At 46.7% G+C, this 18,046-nt stretch overlaps 1 protein-coding gene across 1 annotated transcript in view; it reads left to right on the forward strand.

Moving 5' to 3' along the window:
• The window catches only part of LOC311134429 (transcriptional enhancer factor TEF-1-like), an 82,048-nt gene that overhangs the window by 42,948 nt on the left and 21,054 nt on the right, over nt 1-18,046 (forward strand). The window contains exon 3 of the mRNA XM_084168109.1: nt 2,019-2,259. Coding sequence (XP_084024235.1) covers nt 2,058-2,259 — 202 coding nt within the window. The 5' untranslated portion in view covers nt 2,019-2,057. The remainder of the gene's footprint in view (nt 1-2,018; nt 2,260-18,046) is intronic.

Here is an 18,046-nt window from a genome sequence, read left to right on the forward strand (position 1 = left end):
GTAAACAGAGTTACTGTACCTCTTCATTTGATCAAGACAATTCATATTGCATGCTGCATATTTCAAGTGCACTCAAACAGATATTTATATTATTTCAGTCTTTGGGAGCTGGCTATATCTGTTCCTCTTCATCAGACAGCAGCTCATGTTTTCACAAGAGGCTGTGTTTACATCGTAGATAGAAGCAGGCAGTTGGCTGCCTTCATCACGAGGGGTATGTACGGGGGTTCTGATTTGGTTCCAAGTTTAGCAGTACGGCAAATTTGCCTGAGCCGACAGTGTTGAAATACCCTTTGTATGAGAAAATGTGCAAGAATTGAAGGTGTCAACAAATGTTATAGTCATCATAAGAATGTTTTACTGTCATATACAAAAAATGTGCTCCTACCTCGACGGGGATCGATCAACTTCACGTTTTTCGGCTTCGGCCCACCACCTATCGTTGTCTCTCTCGTGTTCGCTTCCTTCCCCCTGCACTGCTGCGGTTGCCCAGGCCAGAGTGAGCCAGGCCTGCGCTTCGCTGCTCTGTTCTGCGCTCTGTGGTGGTGCTGGAGGCAGCTGGTTTACACAAATGATGTATACGGTGCCTTAAAGTATTCATACCCCTTATTTCATACCCCCATATTCCACATTTTGTTGTTACAGCCTGAAATATATTCCAAAAAAAGTATCTCACCCATCTACACACAGTACCCCATAATAACAAAGTGAAAACATGTTTTTAGAAATGTTTGCAAATTTATTGAAAACGAAATACAGAAATATCTCAGTTATGTAAGTATTCACACCCCCTGAGTCAGTACTTTGTAGAAGCATCTTTGGCAGCGATTACAGCTGTGAGTCTTTCTGGGTAAATGTAAGAGCTTTCCACACCTGGATTGTGCAACATTTGCCCATGTATTATTTTTTAAATTCTTCAAGCGCTGTCAAAATCGTTGTTGATCATTGCTAGACCACCATTTTCAAGTCTTACCATAGATTTTCAAGTAGATGAGAGGATGAGCGACAAGGCCAACAAGGGCATGGACGGGGACCCCGAGGGGGTGTGGAGCCCCGACATTGAGCAGAGTTTCCAGGAGGCGCTGGCCATTGGAAAACCTCCCTGGTCTTTGTGGTTGAATCGATGTTTGAAAATCATTGCTCGACTGAGGGACCTAACATATAATTGTATGTGTAGGGTACAGAGATGAGGTAGTCATTCAAAAATCATGTTAAGCACTATTATTGCACATATAGTGAGTCTGTGCGACTTATAATGTGACTTGTTAAGCACAGTTTTACTCCTGAACTTATTTAGGCTTGCCATAACAAAGGGGTCAAATACTTATTGACTCAAGACATTTCAGCTTTTCATTTTTAATTAATTTGTTTAAAAAAATCTAAAAATATAATTCCACTTTGACATCATGGAGTATTGTGTCTAGGCATGTGACACAAAATCTCAATTGAATCCATTTTAAATTCAAGCTGTAACACAATAAAATGTGGAAAAAGTCAAGGGGTGTGAATACTTTCTGAAGGCACTGTAAACCCTGGATTGCTGATGCCATGTATTGGCCATTGAGGCTTTGAAGCCTCCGGTCGGCCATATTGGCACTCCCCAGTAGGAGCAGTCCTCCATAGGAATGAATGGAATTCTACAGTATTCAAATGAAATGTTTCAAGGACAAAATTACATGTATTTGTTTTGTTGTAGTTGGGACAGTAACATTGATAATCTCTAAAAAATTATACTTTAAGGAAAATGTTTTTATTTTTTACTTTTATGTTTAGCTCACATAATATAATTTAAAAGTATGCATTAAGGTATCTGTAATATAATACGTGTAGCAAAAAGGAAAGTAGACAATAAATGCATTTCTATAGTTTGCGAGAAAAAAAATGACAACGGTGGGGGAGTGCCAAGATGGAGGCACGGTGAACTCTATCAGTCAACTAGTGTAAATATAAATCATTGGTTTACATTCTGCTCTGACTGTCTGTCTGTTCCGCTGCTCCTCTCCATGTTCTCCCCCTAGTGTGCTCAGAGCCTGGGCTTGGACGAGCGCACCGCCACAATGGACCATAGCAGCTGGAGCGGAAGCGAGAGCCCTGCAGACGACATGGAGAGGATGAGCGACGAGGCCGACAAGGGCATGGACGGGGACCCCGAGGGGGTGTGGAGCCCCGACATCGAGCAGAGCTTCCAGGAGGCGCTTGCCATCTACCCCCCCTGTGGGCGCAGAAAGATCATCCTCTCAGACGAGGGAAAGATGTATGGTGAGTAGGTTACAAGGAAGGAGGAAGAGAAGAACTCCAACAAAGGCTGTCAGAACTGGGCTATTGTTCACAGAAGTGGAGAATGTGGGAGCTATATTTAGTTAGAATTATTAGAAGGAACACATACTGTACAGTGTTTTTGGAAGTTAGTGAGAGTGTGAAAGTGCTGTGAGTTAGAGACGTGACCAGTGAGTCTCTGCTGGAGGCCTTGAGTGCTACAGGAGGGAGGCAGGGGTTTAGAACTGAAGCTAGTGTGAACCATTAGTGGGGAGCAGATGGTCGTGCGTCTGCCACCAGCTGCGCCGTACTCTCTGCCCCCTCCCCCTTCCCCTGTTTTTCACACACACTCTCCCTCTCTGTCTGCTCTCATGTAACCTCGTCCCCGGGCTATTTCGCACAGCGCATATAAGCCTAGGTTCTATATCGTGGAGCTCCGCCCCATAGAGGAGCTCTGCTCCTATTGGTTTACCCAGCTACCTAGGCAGCGAACAGCCTGAGACAAAATTATGCACACACCTGCAGCCAATAGGAGTACAGGTGTCCCTATAAGAGGGGATGCTTCCCCTCAATCAGCCTCCCTTTATCTTCAGGGACTGGACTGGACTGAAGAAGCCGATTAGAAGACAAAGACTCAGGACGAAGAAAACGCTGTCGATTTTCCAGATCATCGACGTTGTCCTAAAATGAGCACACCAGGAGATTTTCCACCCCCAAAAGCTATTTTCAGAGCTCAATGTCGCTGTTCCTCTATGGCGGCTGCTGACCCCCACGACTTATGTTTTGTGTGTCTTGGGTCTCAGCACGCCAGAGATAGCCTCATAGATCCCCCACTATGCGCCAGCTGCGCCCTCCTTTCATTGAAAGAGAGGAGCAGTGGTGGGCATTTTTCAGGGGGGATATTCCTCTTGAGGATGTGCTATCAGTGTTAGCCTCAGCTTCTGAGGCATCCTCTGAGGGCGCTGACTCAGGGGATGACAGGGATATTGGGGAAGAAATGGATATTCCAGCGGAACAATCAATTCCTCTGATCCATGATTTTAAGACCCCATTTCCATTGGAAAGGGCAAGGTCTTTTTCATCCCTGGGCGATGATGATGCGGGCTCTGAGAATTCAGCAGCCACATCATACGCCACAGCCTCTCTGCGCTCTGACTTTCCAGGGCTCATCGAGAGGGCTGCCGAGCGCCTGCAGATTAAGTTGCCCCCCATTCCCTCCAACCCGGAAGTGGATATGATGGAGGGCGGTCCTTATTCCAGGCCCAGGAGGGCGGCGGAGCCTATGGCACCGACCATGCCCTCGCTTGGTAAGTATGTGGAGGGCTCATGGGAGGCACCTTTTAACAGCGCGTTCGCCGGCTAAGGCGTACCTCCCATTCAACAGAGTGGAAGGCAGACAGCATGGCTTTTCAAGGGGAATCCCCAGGCTAGAGAGCGCCCTGGCTGCATATCTCGTGCCGGGTTCGAGTCCCTGGCCCTCGTCCAAGAAAGCCGTTCTACCCACACAGAAGGACCGACTCACAGCACAGCTGGTTGAGAAGTCCTTCGTGTTGGGAGCCCAGGCCGTAGCAGCGGCGAATAATATTGCCCTCCTAGCAGCCTCTCTGTCCCGCCTAACAACAGGTAAGTCTGAGCTCACTGGGGAGGAAGTGGAAGAGGCGTCCAGAATTTCTGGCGCTATTCTCCACTTTACGCAGGCATCAGCTGTGTGTGCGGGGAGGTCCATGGCCACTTCGGTGGTGGTGGAACGACACCTTTGGCTGTCTATGACAGCAATGAAAGAGACAGACTGAGCCGCGTTACTGAACACCCCCATCTCTGACGACGGCCTGTTTGGGGTCGCCTTCAAGGATACGACGGAGCGTTTTATGAGGCTTGACGAGGAGAGGAAGCAGCTGGCCAGACACCTGCCATTGGCAGGAAGACTCGGCCCTGCACTGAAACGACCGTCAAGCTCCACCGCCTCAAGAAGACAGGGGTCTACAGCGAGGCGTCGTGCCCGGCGCCATGCAGCGGGCCCCGCCCCTCCTGTGGAGCCAGAGGTCCCGACCGTGCAGTTGACAAGAGGTCGTCAGAGCGCATTCTTGGAAGCACCCGAGGGGTGGCCAGAAGAGACGGCGCCAATGACGTGGTGAGGGGGCGAGAATGGGAGACGGCGCAGTGGCTGGTCCGACTGTGCCCACTATTCCCCCCCACCCTTCTGTTGAGGGTATGGAGGGAACTGTTTGTTGTTGATGTTTTGAAAAAAGAGTTGGCTCCAATTGACTGCCACAAAAGAGCCCCTTTTCCATGATACATCCGAGAACGTTCAGACTCCTTCTCTCTCTCTCTCTCTCTCTCTCTCTCTCTCTCTCTCTCTCTCTCTCTCTCTCTCTCTCTCTCTCTCTCTCTCTCTCTCTCTCTCTCTCTCTCTCTCTCTCTCTCTCTCTCTCTCTCTCTCTCTCTCTCTCTCTCTCTCTCTCTCTCTCTCTCTCTCTCTCTCACCACTCTGAGTGTAGCTCAGCCCACCAAGGGTACGTAGTTGAACACACACATGAGGCAGGTGATAAAAAGGTAACAAGGCGCCGCCTTGTTTTACCTCATAAAGACCTCACATTACAGACTTCTAGGAGTGCTGTAGTGAAGGTCTCACATAGCAGACTGCAGTCACAGCCAGGTAATGGAATGATGACGCAATCGCTATTCGGGGACGGCGCTCTGTCTCAGGCTAACGACTCAGTCAGTGCAGTTCAGACCCGTGCTGCGTTCACGGAGGGCCGGGATATCGAGGTTACGAGTTTAACCAACGTATCGGCGCCCTCGTTTCTCTCAGAACGCGCTAATGTTTCCTCTCCCTTTCTTGGGAGGCCCGCCTGGGGAACAGCGGCGGCGAGGGCCGTAGAGGAATACAGGTCCTTCCTACTGAATGTACCACAGCTTCGCGCTCTTCCGCTTTCTCTGCGACTAAGCTGTACCCTCTCCCTCTGGTTAGACCAGACGTTGCAGAAGGGTTATGCCATCCAATTCCATCGGACCCCTTCCCCATTCAGGAAGGTGGTGGAGACTGTGATGAAAACGGCCAAAAAAGTTGCCGCTCTCGTTGCAGAGATTACGGAACTTTTGGCGAAGGAGGCAGTCACAGTAGTTCCCTGGGAGCAAAGGAACAAAGGACAATATTCGCCATATTTCCTGGTGCCGAAAAAGACAGGGGAAATGAGGCCGATATTGGATTTACGCATTCTCAACGAGAGCGTAGCCAAACGGCCCTTACGAATGCTAACGACAAAACGTCTACTGGAATGTGTCCAGAAGGGAGACTTTTGTACGAGTATAGACCTAAAGGACGCGTACTTTCATGTGCCGGTGCAGCCGCGTCACAGGAAGTTTCTGCGGTTCACCTTTCAAGGGGTGGCGTACGAGTTCACGAGGATGCCATTCGGGTACGCCCTAGCACCTCGCATGTTTTCCAAATGTGTGGGGGCGGCATTGGAACTGTTGCGTCGTCAGGGAATAAGGCTACTAGCCTACCTAGACGACCTACTGGTTCTCGCCCCGTCAGCAGAGCTGGCGTGTACTCACACGACACAGACAGTGATTCATCTCACGCGTCTGGGGTTCGCTGTGAATTGGAAAAAGAGCGCACCCTGGCCCAGTCATCAGATTGTCTATCTGGGATACAGATAGACACTGACGATGAGGGCTCGAATTTCGGACCCTCGAAGGGTTGCTATGTTGCTAGCCCTACGACGGTTTCGTCTGAATCACACGGTAACAGCGCTTTCGGTCATGTCACTCTTGGGTCTCATGTCGTCTGCCCATTTCGTGGTTCCGCTGGGACTCCTGCGCATGCGCAGGATACAGCGATGGTTCATCCAACTGTGACTAGACCCAGTGCGTCATCGTCGTCGGTTGGTGGTGGTTCCCCTCTCGCTCAGTGCAGATCTGAACGATTGGAGAGACCCGCGTGTTCTCACACACGGAGTCCCAATAGGCAAAGTGTCCTCCTACATTCCAGTGTTTACAGATGCCTCTCTGACTGGATGGGGAGGGACATGTCAGACCCAAGCGATAGGAGGTGTGTGGCCTCTTTCGAGTCGTCACATCAACCTCTTAGAGTTGGAAACGGTTCTACTGGTTCTGACCCACTTCGCGTCTACCCTTCGGGGTCGCGATGTGCTGGCCTGGTCAGTCAACCGAACCACAGTAGCCCACATCAATCGCCAGGGAGGAGTCAGGTCTCCTGCACTCCACCGGGCGGCGGAGGAATTGTGGCTGTGGGCTCACGAGCACCTTCGCTCATTGAGAGCAGTACACATTCCAGGCTACGTGAACGTAGGGGCAGACATCATGTCTCGAGGGGGTCCTCGAGACGACCAGTGGCTTCTGCACCCGAACATCGTTCTCCAGATTTGGGAACGGTTCGGGAGATCCATTCGCGTCACGCGTAGACGCGCATTGCCCTTTATGGTTCTCTCTTCGAGCTCAGGACGAACCGCCACTGGGGAGGGTTCTCCTGTATGCTTTCCCACCGCTGTCCTGCATTCTCCCACTGTTTGACAGCCCGCCTGATCTCACCCTGGCTATCATATTGGTGGCTCCCGATCGCCCAGGGGCTCCATGGTTCGCGGAGATGATTCCGATGTTGATTGCGCCACCTTGGCCAATTCCACATCAACGGGACGCGTTGTCTCAGGCGGGAGGTGCGATAGGGCAATTGTCTATAATCGGCCAACCACTGAAGGCTTGGCTACTGAGAGGGACAGGCTAGAGCGCCGTGGGTTATCTGATTCTGTAATCAGGACCATACAGGGTTCACGTGCCAGTTCCACTTCCAGGGTGTATGCCAGCAAATGGAACGTGTTTTCACAGTGGTGTGCCACAGAAAATGTGGACCCCGTGTGCTGTCAGGTTGAGAGTGTTCTCTCGTTTCTACAGTTTTTATTTGATAAGCAACGATCGCCCGCCACCATTAAGGTGTTTGCAGCGCCGATTTCGGCTTGTCATGAGGGGTTTGGCAGAGACACTGTCTTCAGCCACCCTCTGGTGAAACGTTTCCTTTTAGGAACACGGCGGCTTAGGCCAATGCCTAGGGCCACGGTTCCTCAGTGGGATTTGGCTCTGATACTCGAAGCGCTCCTGTGAGTCGCCGTTCGAACCATTGAATCAAATTCCCCTCAAGATGCTGTCTTTGAAGACGGCACTGTTGCTCGCTTTGACTACTGCTAAGCGTGTCAGTGATTTGTGTGCTCTTTCGACGAGAGCCGACTGCCTTGCCATTAATGGCGATCTGAGCAGAGCGGTGTTACGTCCTAACCCGGCATTTGTGCCGAAGGTTATTAGGAGTTCATATAGATCACAGACCGTGGAGCTGTGGGCTTTTTCTCCCCCTCCCCATCGCCTGTGCCCAGTGCACGCTTTGGCATGTTACGTTGAGCGCACAGCAGCGATTAGGTCATCGCCTCAGCTGTTTGTGTGTCACGGTGCGGCTGCACTAGGTAGACCACTTTCAAAACAGCGTCTGTCTCATTGGCTTTGCAAAGGCATTGAGACAGTTTGAGGCAGCGGGGCGACAATTGCCTCAGGGTATAAGGGCCCACTCCACTCGTGGAGTAGCGGCTTCTACTGCCCTTTTCAGAGGAACAGGGGTAGAGGATATTTGTGCAGCGGCGTCGTGGTCGTCACCGTCTCCATTTATCCGTTTCTATCTCTTGGACATGTCTTCTAACTCTTTGGCTCGGTCTGTACTCAGCGTAGCTGATGGGAGGCCTTGAGCTAGGAGAAAGGAATGCAGGACTAAAGGGGTAGGTCTCTTTCAGGTCCGCTCCTGTTAGAGGGAGACATATATGACATGACTCCTGACTGACATGTTCAGTACAGTGGAGGGAATGTTATTAATCTGCCCACCAGTGTTACTGGGTTGGGGCGGAATGATGAGGGAAATAGTTTTTGTAACTTTGTTACATTACTATTGGACCGGTCATAAAATATTGACGGAATTGTGACGTCATCTATCTGCTGGTTCAGATTAGTATGACTCATATTCTGGTTATCTGCCCACTAGACATTGGCAATGCCATTGGACTAGGTGGGGCGGATTTGTACCGAGGACACAGTATATTGTGACACAGTGTGTTACAGTACTGTGGGACTTGGTCGCAGCCATTGCTAGGCCCAACCTTTTCATTTAGGTGGGAAGTGTTGGGCTCGGCAGGGAGTACATTTTGGAGCGTTGCACTCCACCTTAAACCAATAGGAGCAGAGCTCCCCTACGGGGCGGAGCTCCACGATATAGAACGATAGTTCCCATAGGACTTAAGGCCCTGCCGACCCTCCAGTCTCGCTGAAGATAATTTCTCGGGAGGCTGATTGAGGGGAAGCGTCTCCTCTTATAGGGACACCTGTACTCCTCCAGGTGTGTGCATAATTTTGTCTCAGGCTGTTCGCTGCCTAGGCAGCAGGGTAAACCAATAGGAGCAGAGCTCCCCTATGGGGCTCCGCTCCACTCATAGAACTGGAGTTACAACTCCGGTAACTATCGATATCAGCGATTCAAAGTTGGCCTTAGTGGGAGTGACCATAGAATTATATGGGAGTGACCTACTGAGTAAAGTGTTTGTCATAATTTAATTTGAGTGAATCACACGACTGTGAGGCATGGTGACATTTCTATAAAACAGGCTATAGGCTACATGTGCACTACCAAGTCAGAACAGTAGGCTAAGTTATGAGGGGGAAAGGGACCAAATTATTAGGGTGAGGCACATGGGCTACTAACCGCTTACTACACAACATACACTTAGTATTACTTTCTTAGCTACAGTATACATATCTCCCTGGCATATTACATAATTTATGCAGCAGCATACAATACATTTTTGGACTCACCTTGTTGTACTGTGCTCACTTAAACAGGAAGGTGGCGCAACATTTTGTCATGAAATTCTGGCATTCTCTGGATTTTTGGTGCTTTCAAGACAACTGGGGACTCGGAAAAAAACAAGGTTGAATCATGACACCAGTGATCTTCAGGTCGGAGCTCTAGGAAGAGGCCCAAGATTCCGAGTTGTCTTGAACTCACTGAAGACTGAGTTTCCCCAGTTCCGAGTTTCCAGTTGTTTTGAACGCGGCAGAAGTCATGCTGGCCCATGGTGTTGCATGTGAATGTATATGCTTTTAAGCTTGAAAAAGAGACCCTTGAAACACCTTCATTTTGGAGCTGCCTTACTCATGAAAGCAAAAAAGAGACCATATTTGTATGCGGCTTTATTAAATCTGTTTTTTTTATTTTATTTTTACATTGTTTGCAAACTGATATGTGACACGTATTAATGCCAAAATTACATGCAAAACAGGCCAAAATTCTTTTAGCATATAGATATACAGTACCAGTCAAAAGTTTGGACACACCTACTCATTCCAGGGTTTTTCTTTATTTTTACTATTTTCTACATTGTAGAATAATAGTGAAGACATCAAAACTATGAAATAGCACATATGGAATCAGGTAGTAACCAAAAGAGTGTTAAACAAATCAAATATATTTTATATTTGAGATTCTTCATAGTAGCCACCCTTTGCCTTGATGACAGCTTTGCACACTCTTGGCATTATCTCAACCAGCTTCATGAGGTAGTCACCTGGAATGCATTTCAATTAACAGGTGTGCCTTGTTAAAAGTTAATTTGTGGAATTTCTTTCCTTCTTAATGCGTTTGAGCCAATCAGTTGTGTTGTGACAAGGTAGGGGGGTATACAGAAGATAGCCCTATTTGGTAAAAGACCAAGTCCATATTATGGCAAGAACAGCTCAAATAAGCAAAGAGAAACGACAGTCCATCATTACTTTAAGACATGAAGGTCAGTCAATCCGGAAAATGTCAAGAACTTTGAAAGTTTCTTCAAGTGCAGTCGCAAAAACCATCAAGCGCTATGATGAAACTGGCTCTCATGAGGACCACCACAGGAAAGGAAGACCCAGAGTTACCTCTGCTGCAGAGGATAAGTTCATTCAAGTTACCAGCCTCAGAAATTGCAGCCCAAATAAATGCTTCACAGAGTTCAAGTAACAGACACATCTCAACATCAACTGTTCAGAGGAGACTGTGTGAATCAGGCCTTCATGGTCGAATTGCTGCAAAGAAACAACTACTAAAGGATGCCAATACGAAGACACCTGCTTGGGCCAAGAAACACGAGCAATGTATGTGTATATATATATATATATATATATATATATATATATATATATATATATATATATATATATATATATATATATATATATATATATATATGCCATTTAGCAGACGCTTTTATCCAAAGCGACTTACAGTCGTGCGTGCATACATTTTTTTTTTGTGTATGGGTGGTCCCGGGGATCGAACCCACTACCTTGGCTTTACAAGCGCCGTGCTCTACCAGCTGAGCTACAGAGGACCAAAAAACCGGTGGAAATCTGTCCTTTTGGTCTGATGAGTCCAAATTTGAAATATTTGGTTCTGATTATTGTATAGTTGAACTGATTATCTCTGCATGTGTGCTTCCCACCGTGAAGCATGGAGGAGTTGTGATGGTTTTGGGTTGCTTTACTGGTGACACTGTCTGTGATTGATTTAGAATTCAAGGCACACTTAACCAGTATTGTTACCACAGCATTCTGCAGCGATACGCCATCCCATCTGATTTGTGCTTAGTGGGACTATAATTTGTTTTTCAACAGGACAATGACCCAACACACCTCCAGGCTGTGTAAGGGCTATTTGACCAAGAAGGAGAGTGATGGAGTGCTGCATCAGATGACCTGGCCTCCACAATCACCCGACCTCAACCCAATTGAGATGGTTTGGGATGAGTTGGACCGCAGAGTGAAGGAAAAGCAGCCAACAAGTACTCAGCATATGTGGGAACTCCTTTAAGACTGTTGGAAAAGCATTCCAGGTGAAGCTGGTTGAGAGAATGCCAAGAGTGTGCAAAGCTGTCATCAAGGCAAAGGGTGGCTACTTTGAAGAATCTAAAATCTAAAATATGTTTTGATTTGTTTAACACTTTTTTGGTTACTACATGATTCCATATGTGTTATTTCATTGTTTTGATGTCTTCACTATTATTCTACAATGTAGAAAAATGTAAAAGTAAAGAAAAACCCTTGAATGAGTAGGTGTGTCCAAACTTTTGACTGGTACTGTATATATATTGTGGGTCGCCACTGCTCTCATGTGACCTCACTACCCAAGCTTACAGTCTGTTTCAAACTCAGGCCTCTTATAGAGTCAGAAATCTGATGTAAGATATGGAGAAACCAGAAACTATTTTAGGGTCAGTAGTAACAGCACTTTGGGAACTTTTTGTGAACTTCTGCTGGTTATAAGTGTGTATACTTCTATACATTGTTGTGTATAATTCAACAGTGCATGCATGCTGTGCTGTATAATGTCTTCAGGTTGTTTCTGAGGCTCTTGACACACAATGGAGTCAAATAGAGTCATCTACTTAGTGCTTGAGTTTTTGTTTATTGAATTTTGCCCGACTAGATCAATCCCTGTCTGAGTGTGTTGACAGACGTGTTATCTCTGCTTCAGGGTTGTGATTTATTGAGTGGGATCAGAACAGGGTAGAGCAGAGGTCCTCAGTATTGGATATGTTCCAGACTCCGTATTGGATATATTCTAGACTCAGTTGCTTGTTTGTTTACCATCTCTAGACATAAGAATGATCCATCTGGGATTTTACTTAAAAAACACTTAAAACACTTAATGGCACTTAAGGGCTCTATTCAATCTGTATCGCTGAAGTGTTACAGATTGCACAATAGAAATTGAAAGGTAATTTCCAATTGAGCCGACATATGCAGCGTTTACCGTGAATGCAGTCTCCGCTAACGCGGGAACATTTCCTTTAAATTTCAATCACTCTGTAACGCTGAATTTCCGCAATATGGGTTAATGAATAGAGCCCTAATAATACAAATGAATCAGTGGAAACTGGGCCAGTATACCTGGGCCAGTATACCTTGTGGATGTGTCAATGTAGTTTATTCTAATGTATTACAAATTGTTATACATTACTTATGGATGTCATCATATGAAAATAAAAATGAATGTAAATGTGTGCACTCAATAACTGTAAGTCGCTCTGGATAAGAGCGTCTGCTAAATGACTAAAATGTAAAGAAAATCATATCAGGTAGGTAGGACAAGAGAGGGGGTTGAGAGGGCTGTAGAGTTTGAGTACTGAGCAGTGATTACTGGAACTGTGGAAAAACCATAGACATTAAAACCAGTAGATAGTGATAGCGCTGACGTCATCCACGTATTCCTATGGAAAACTCCTGATGGCGCATGAAGACGGAAGTATTTACATTTGAAGCGCGCCATATTGCTGAATGGCACCAAAAAAAAAGCTACGGATCATGGTGAAAGTGGTCGTAACTAGCAAAGGACCATGGTCAACCGGTAGCCTCTTCGTAGCCTGCCGGCCCATGATTGGTCTGTGTCAGCACCTGGTCCTGTGTGACGACAAATGTAGTAGTCAGAATGGATCACTATTTAATTACAGTGGGGAAAAAAAGTATTTAGTCAGCCAGCAATTGTGCAAGTTCTCCCACTTAAAAAGATGAGAGAGGCCTGTAATTTTCATCATAGGTACACGTCAACTATGACAGACAAATTGAGAAAATAATCCAGAAAATCACATTGTAGGATTTTTTATGAATTTATTTGCAAATTATGGTGGAAAATAAGTATTTGGTCACCTACAAACAAGCAAGAGTTATGGCTCTCACAGACCTGTAACTTCTTCTTTAAGAGGCTCCTCTGTCCTCCACTCGTTACCTGTATTAATGGCACCTGTTTGAACTTATCAGTATAAAATACACCTGTCCACAACCTCAAACAGTCACACTCCAAACTCCACTATGGCCAAGACCAAAGAGCTGTCAAAGGACACCAGAAACAAAATTGTAGACATGCACCAGGCTGGGAAGACTGAATCTGCAATAGGTAAGCAGCTTGGTTTGAAGAAATCAACTGTGGGAGCAATTATTAGGAAATGGAAGACATACAAGACCACTGATAATCTCCCTCGATCTGGGGCTCCACGCAAGATCTCACCCCGTGGGGTCAAAATGATCACAAGAACGGTGAGCAAAAATCCCAGAACCACACGGGGGGACCTATTGAATGACCTGCAGAGAGCTGGGACCAAAGTAACAAAGCCTACCATCAGTAACACACTACGCCGCCAGGGACTCAAATCCTGCAGTGCCAGACGTGTCCCCCTGCTTAAGCCAGTACATGCCCAGGCCCGTCTGAAGTTTGCTAGAGTGCATTTGGATGATCCAGAAGAGGATTGGGAGAATGTCATATGGTCAGATGAAACCAAAATATAACTTTTTGGTAAAAACTCAACTCGTCGTGTTTGGAGGACAAAGAATGCTGAGTTGCATCCAAAGAACACCATACCTACTGTGAAGCATGGGGGTGGAAACATCATGCTTTGGGGCTGTTTTTCTGCAAAGGGACTAGGACGACTGATCCGTGTAAAGGAAAGAATGAATGGGGCCATGTATCGTGAGATTTTGAGTGAAAACCTCCTTCCATCAGCAAGGGCATTGAAGATGAAACGTGGCTGGGTCTTTCAGCATGACAATGATACCAAACACACCGCCCGGGCAACAAAGAAGTGGCTTCGTAAGAAGCATTTCAAGGTCCTGGAGTGGCCTAGCCAGTCTCCAGATCTCAACCCCATAGAAAATTTTTGGAGGGAGTTGAAAGTCCGTGTTGCCCAGCGACAGCATGGAGGAATGGGCCAAAATACCAGCAACAGTGTGTGAAAACCTTGTGAAGACTTACAGAAAACGTTTGACCTGTGTCATTGCCAACAAAGGGTATATAACAAAGTATTGAGAAACTTTTGTTATTGACCAAATACTTATTTTCCACCATAATTTGCAAATAAATTCATTTAAAAATCCTACAATGTGATTTCCTGGATTTATTTTTCTCATTTTGTCTGTCATAGTTGACGTGTACCTATGATGAAAATTACAGGCCTCTCTCATCTTTTTAAGTGGGAGAACTTGCACAATTGGTGGCTGACTAAAAACTTTTTTTCCCGAACTTGATCATAATAAACTAAATCTAGAGCCCAAAACGGCAGTCTTAACAAAAAATGTTTGGCTGTTCTGGCGATCGTAATTTACATCGGCTTTCTAGGGCAGACCAGGGCTTTTGTCACCGCTAGGATGCTACGCAGTAGCCGACCAACAGAGCTTGTGACTTCACGCTCCTAGACCGGACACTGGGGGCCTGGGAAGAACTCACTCCAACCTCTCCTCTTAGCCGTGTCCACTGGGTCCTAGTGCCTGACTCTAATCTGACACAGCCACACAGTATTAACCGGGGAGACGTATCCACAGGTTGATGCATCATGTACCAGGATATATAGCCTGTAACACAACCCAATATCTCCCTTGTCCACAATGCATATCCTCCACACAGCAGACCATGGATGTGCCTTTACACTCAAATCCTGTTGACGATCACTATGCTGTGAGCCCTCCCTCTCATCCCAGAGCTGATGATGAGAAACAGATAGAGAGGTGCTCTAGGCTGATAAAGTGGTCTGGTTGATAGAAATACAATGGTTTGCATTAGTTAGTACTGGAACCATACAGATGGCCTGGATTCAATAACTTAATTTGCTGTCCGCCGGGTCGCATCCTTATGAGACAACAGACAGTGATTGAGCTCTCACGACGTGAGACATTGTTTGACGAGGGACGTTGCGGTACCGTGTTGGGCGGTGTTGGAATCTGAACATTGAGAGACTGGAGGAATGAGGCAGAACGGCCTGGATTGCTCACTAGAGGAGGCGGAGTGAGGCAGAGCGAGGTTCCGGGCCTCCTGAGTGCCCCTCTTCAGCCCTCTGCTCCCTCCGCTCAATGCAGTTAATTAGTAACTATCTCTATAGCAACTGCCTTTTTCCTCTAAACAATGTTTATTGACTGGGGCTGGGGGGGTGGGGGGGGTGACTGGGGCTGGATGGCTGGATGGGTGACTGGGGCTGGGGGGGGGTGACTGGGGCTGGGGGGGGGTGACGGGCTGGGGGGCGTGACTGGGGCTGTGGGGAGTGACTGGAGCGGGGGAGGGGGGGGGGCTGGGGGGGAGATGCTAGGGCTGGGTGGGGGGGAGTGGCAAGGGCTGGGGAGTGACGGGCTGGGGGAGGGATGACTGGGGCTGGGGGAGGATTGACTGGGGCTGGGGGGAATGACTGGGGATGGTGGGAGTCTCTGAGGAACTCTAGGGCTGCTAGGGGCTGACTGATCACAACACCTATACCTCCTCCACGTGCTGTATTAATGCTTTGTTGTCTGTGAAGTTATCGACCACACCACAGTGTAATCCAATTCAGAGAAGAATGGGACATTTTCCTGCCATCATCACCAGAGGTCACTTTGCAATTATTTTGTCAGAGCGATTAACTCTAGAGAGAAATCTGTGTTTTTAAATAGTATTGACAATCTCCTGCTGGGTTAGATGAGGAGCAGATAGGCCTCTGCTGTGGTTCCATTCTGCCACCATTTATCCCAAGAGTGGAGAGGCCTGTCATGATGCCTCATCATCATTAGACCGTTGCAATCTGCTGTCTCTCTGTTGGCCAGGCCAAATATCCCAGCATGGCTTAGCTGGAGGAGAGAGCAGAGCAGAAGCAGGCTGGAGTATGTAGCTAGCACCATTAGTGACATGGCCATTTACCCCCTCTGCTTCTGGAGAGGTAGTGACTGAGGTGCAGGTAGTGACTGGATTTGGCCCTTAAGTTCAGAGATATTTTACATCTAAAATCCAGTGCATTGACACTGTCACCAACGACTAGCTAACTTTTAATGATTAAAAAAATAAAAAAGGTTTATAAACGAGGGATGGGAAGCTGTGTACTAGTGAGTATTGATTTGGTTTACATGAGAATATCTCATCTCTACCTTCTAGCTATTGTGGATAAGATCCTGTGCATCCAAGCTGCCAACATGCCCAGTATGAGATGAGACATACAGTCCTCGTGCCCTCAGGGAAATGGTGAAGCATGCTGGGGTGGCCTGGGTCTGAGTCTTCCTGGGGTCTGGGTTTCCTTCAGGCTATCCTCCCAGTATGGTACATACAACATCATGGAGCTACAGTAACATGTAACATTACAGTATACTTCACTATAGGATGAGAACAGTACAGAGCCTCAACTTCAGCTTCTAGCTTTTATAGTTGTGGCCTAGTGCTGTATTAGTAATAATACAACTATAAATGCTAGCAGTTTAAGTTGAGTTTTTGTAATGTCCTCGAGTCTCAAAGAGATTGTTTTAAGTCGTGTTACAAACAGCTAGTGGACTGCCTGTCTGTTCGTCGACGCCCATGCCAGCTTGCTCTCTACAGTACATTAGCTCTGTGGTGCGGGCAGAGTTGGTATTGGCACTGAGCCACTGTCATTCTCCCTGGCATGGACCTGAATGGCATTGTGGGAAAGACCCACCTGTTCCTCACCTTGAGGAACAGCTTCACAGAGTTCTCCTCTCTGTAAACTATATGTATTTCCCATACAATTTATCCTGCGTCTTAGAGAGCCAAGATAATGCTTAGAGAGAGTAAATAGCACGATCTACACATTTTATCTTCAACACACTGAAATTGCACTTCTCAAAGTCTTTTTACTACTCAGCTATAAATGGATGCACAGGCTTTGTGTAAAATAAGTCAAAATAGTACAGCTGTATTTTCTGCATTATGAGTAGAGGAGAGTTGTCTTTTGTGGTGTGAATATTTTTGGAAGGGTAATTTTAGGTAGGCGAGCTGTGATTTTACTATCAGTAATTTTACTACCTTAGAGTGGTGCGACATGACTTTGTCCTGCAAGAAAGGCAGGTTATTGACTATGCACAATGGAGGTCAGGGAGTGTTATTGACGGTCTGTAAAATATAAATTAAAAGTGCTGGGGAAATGTATGGAGAATTGTAAGGCGACAAAACTGTTTGAGGTGTGCCCTAGAGAAGCATTATAATGGTCCGGGTGTGTTGTGGTGTTGGTTGAAACATTTACCTTTCCAACCCCGAATCAGGGACTCGGAGATGCCTGCTGCTGTACTGTAACAAAGACTGTACTTTCATATTAAATACATTGTTATTGGAAGAGAAAGACAGTCAAGACCTCCACTGTTTCTTAAAAAATCAAATGTATGGCCATTGGTGGGAAGAGGATAGTTCAGAATGCTGCTGTAATGTGAGCCTGCGTTCCTCCAGAGGGGTGTAAGCTGTGACCATGCAGGGCATACCTGTGCCTGTCGTCTCATACTCGCACGGTGATGAAACAGAAATATCAATATCATGACATACAAAGACCCGCCATTTTTACATGAACAGAATTAGAAACAGATCTTCATACAATAATCATTGAAACAAAAGGCATAGATATTGTTATTCAGCGTTCCAATAGGCTGTGGTATTCTCTGTCTTCCTTTCAAGGTAAAATGGAGTGAAAGAGGCTCTTGGCACATCATTGTTTGTTACTAATGACTCTGTGGCCTTCAGAGGTAGAACGTGTTCCAAACAGAGCCTCTCTCCTTACAGGCATGTGTGTGTCATAAAAGAGCACTAGCTGTTCATCTGTAGGTCGTTGTGTTAAACTCCCTTCTTATTCCAGGGACAATTTGTCCCTTTGAAAGACCTGATAGATACATGGTACTTGGAAGGCCCACACAGAGACAGAAAGTGTCATTGAGATGGGAGGAGAATATGTGAGAGGTCACAACTCTCGCTCGATCTCTTTCGCTC

This window comes from Coregonus lavaretus (genome assembly GCF_964263955.1).
Source record: "Coregonus lavaretus genome assembly, chromosome: 9".
NCBI classification, from domain to species: Eukaryota; Metazoa; Chordata; class Actinopteri; order Salmoniformes; family Salmonidae; genus Coregonus; species Coregonus lavaretus.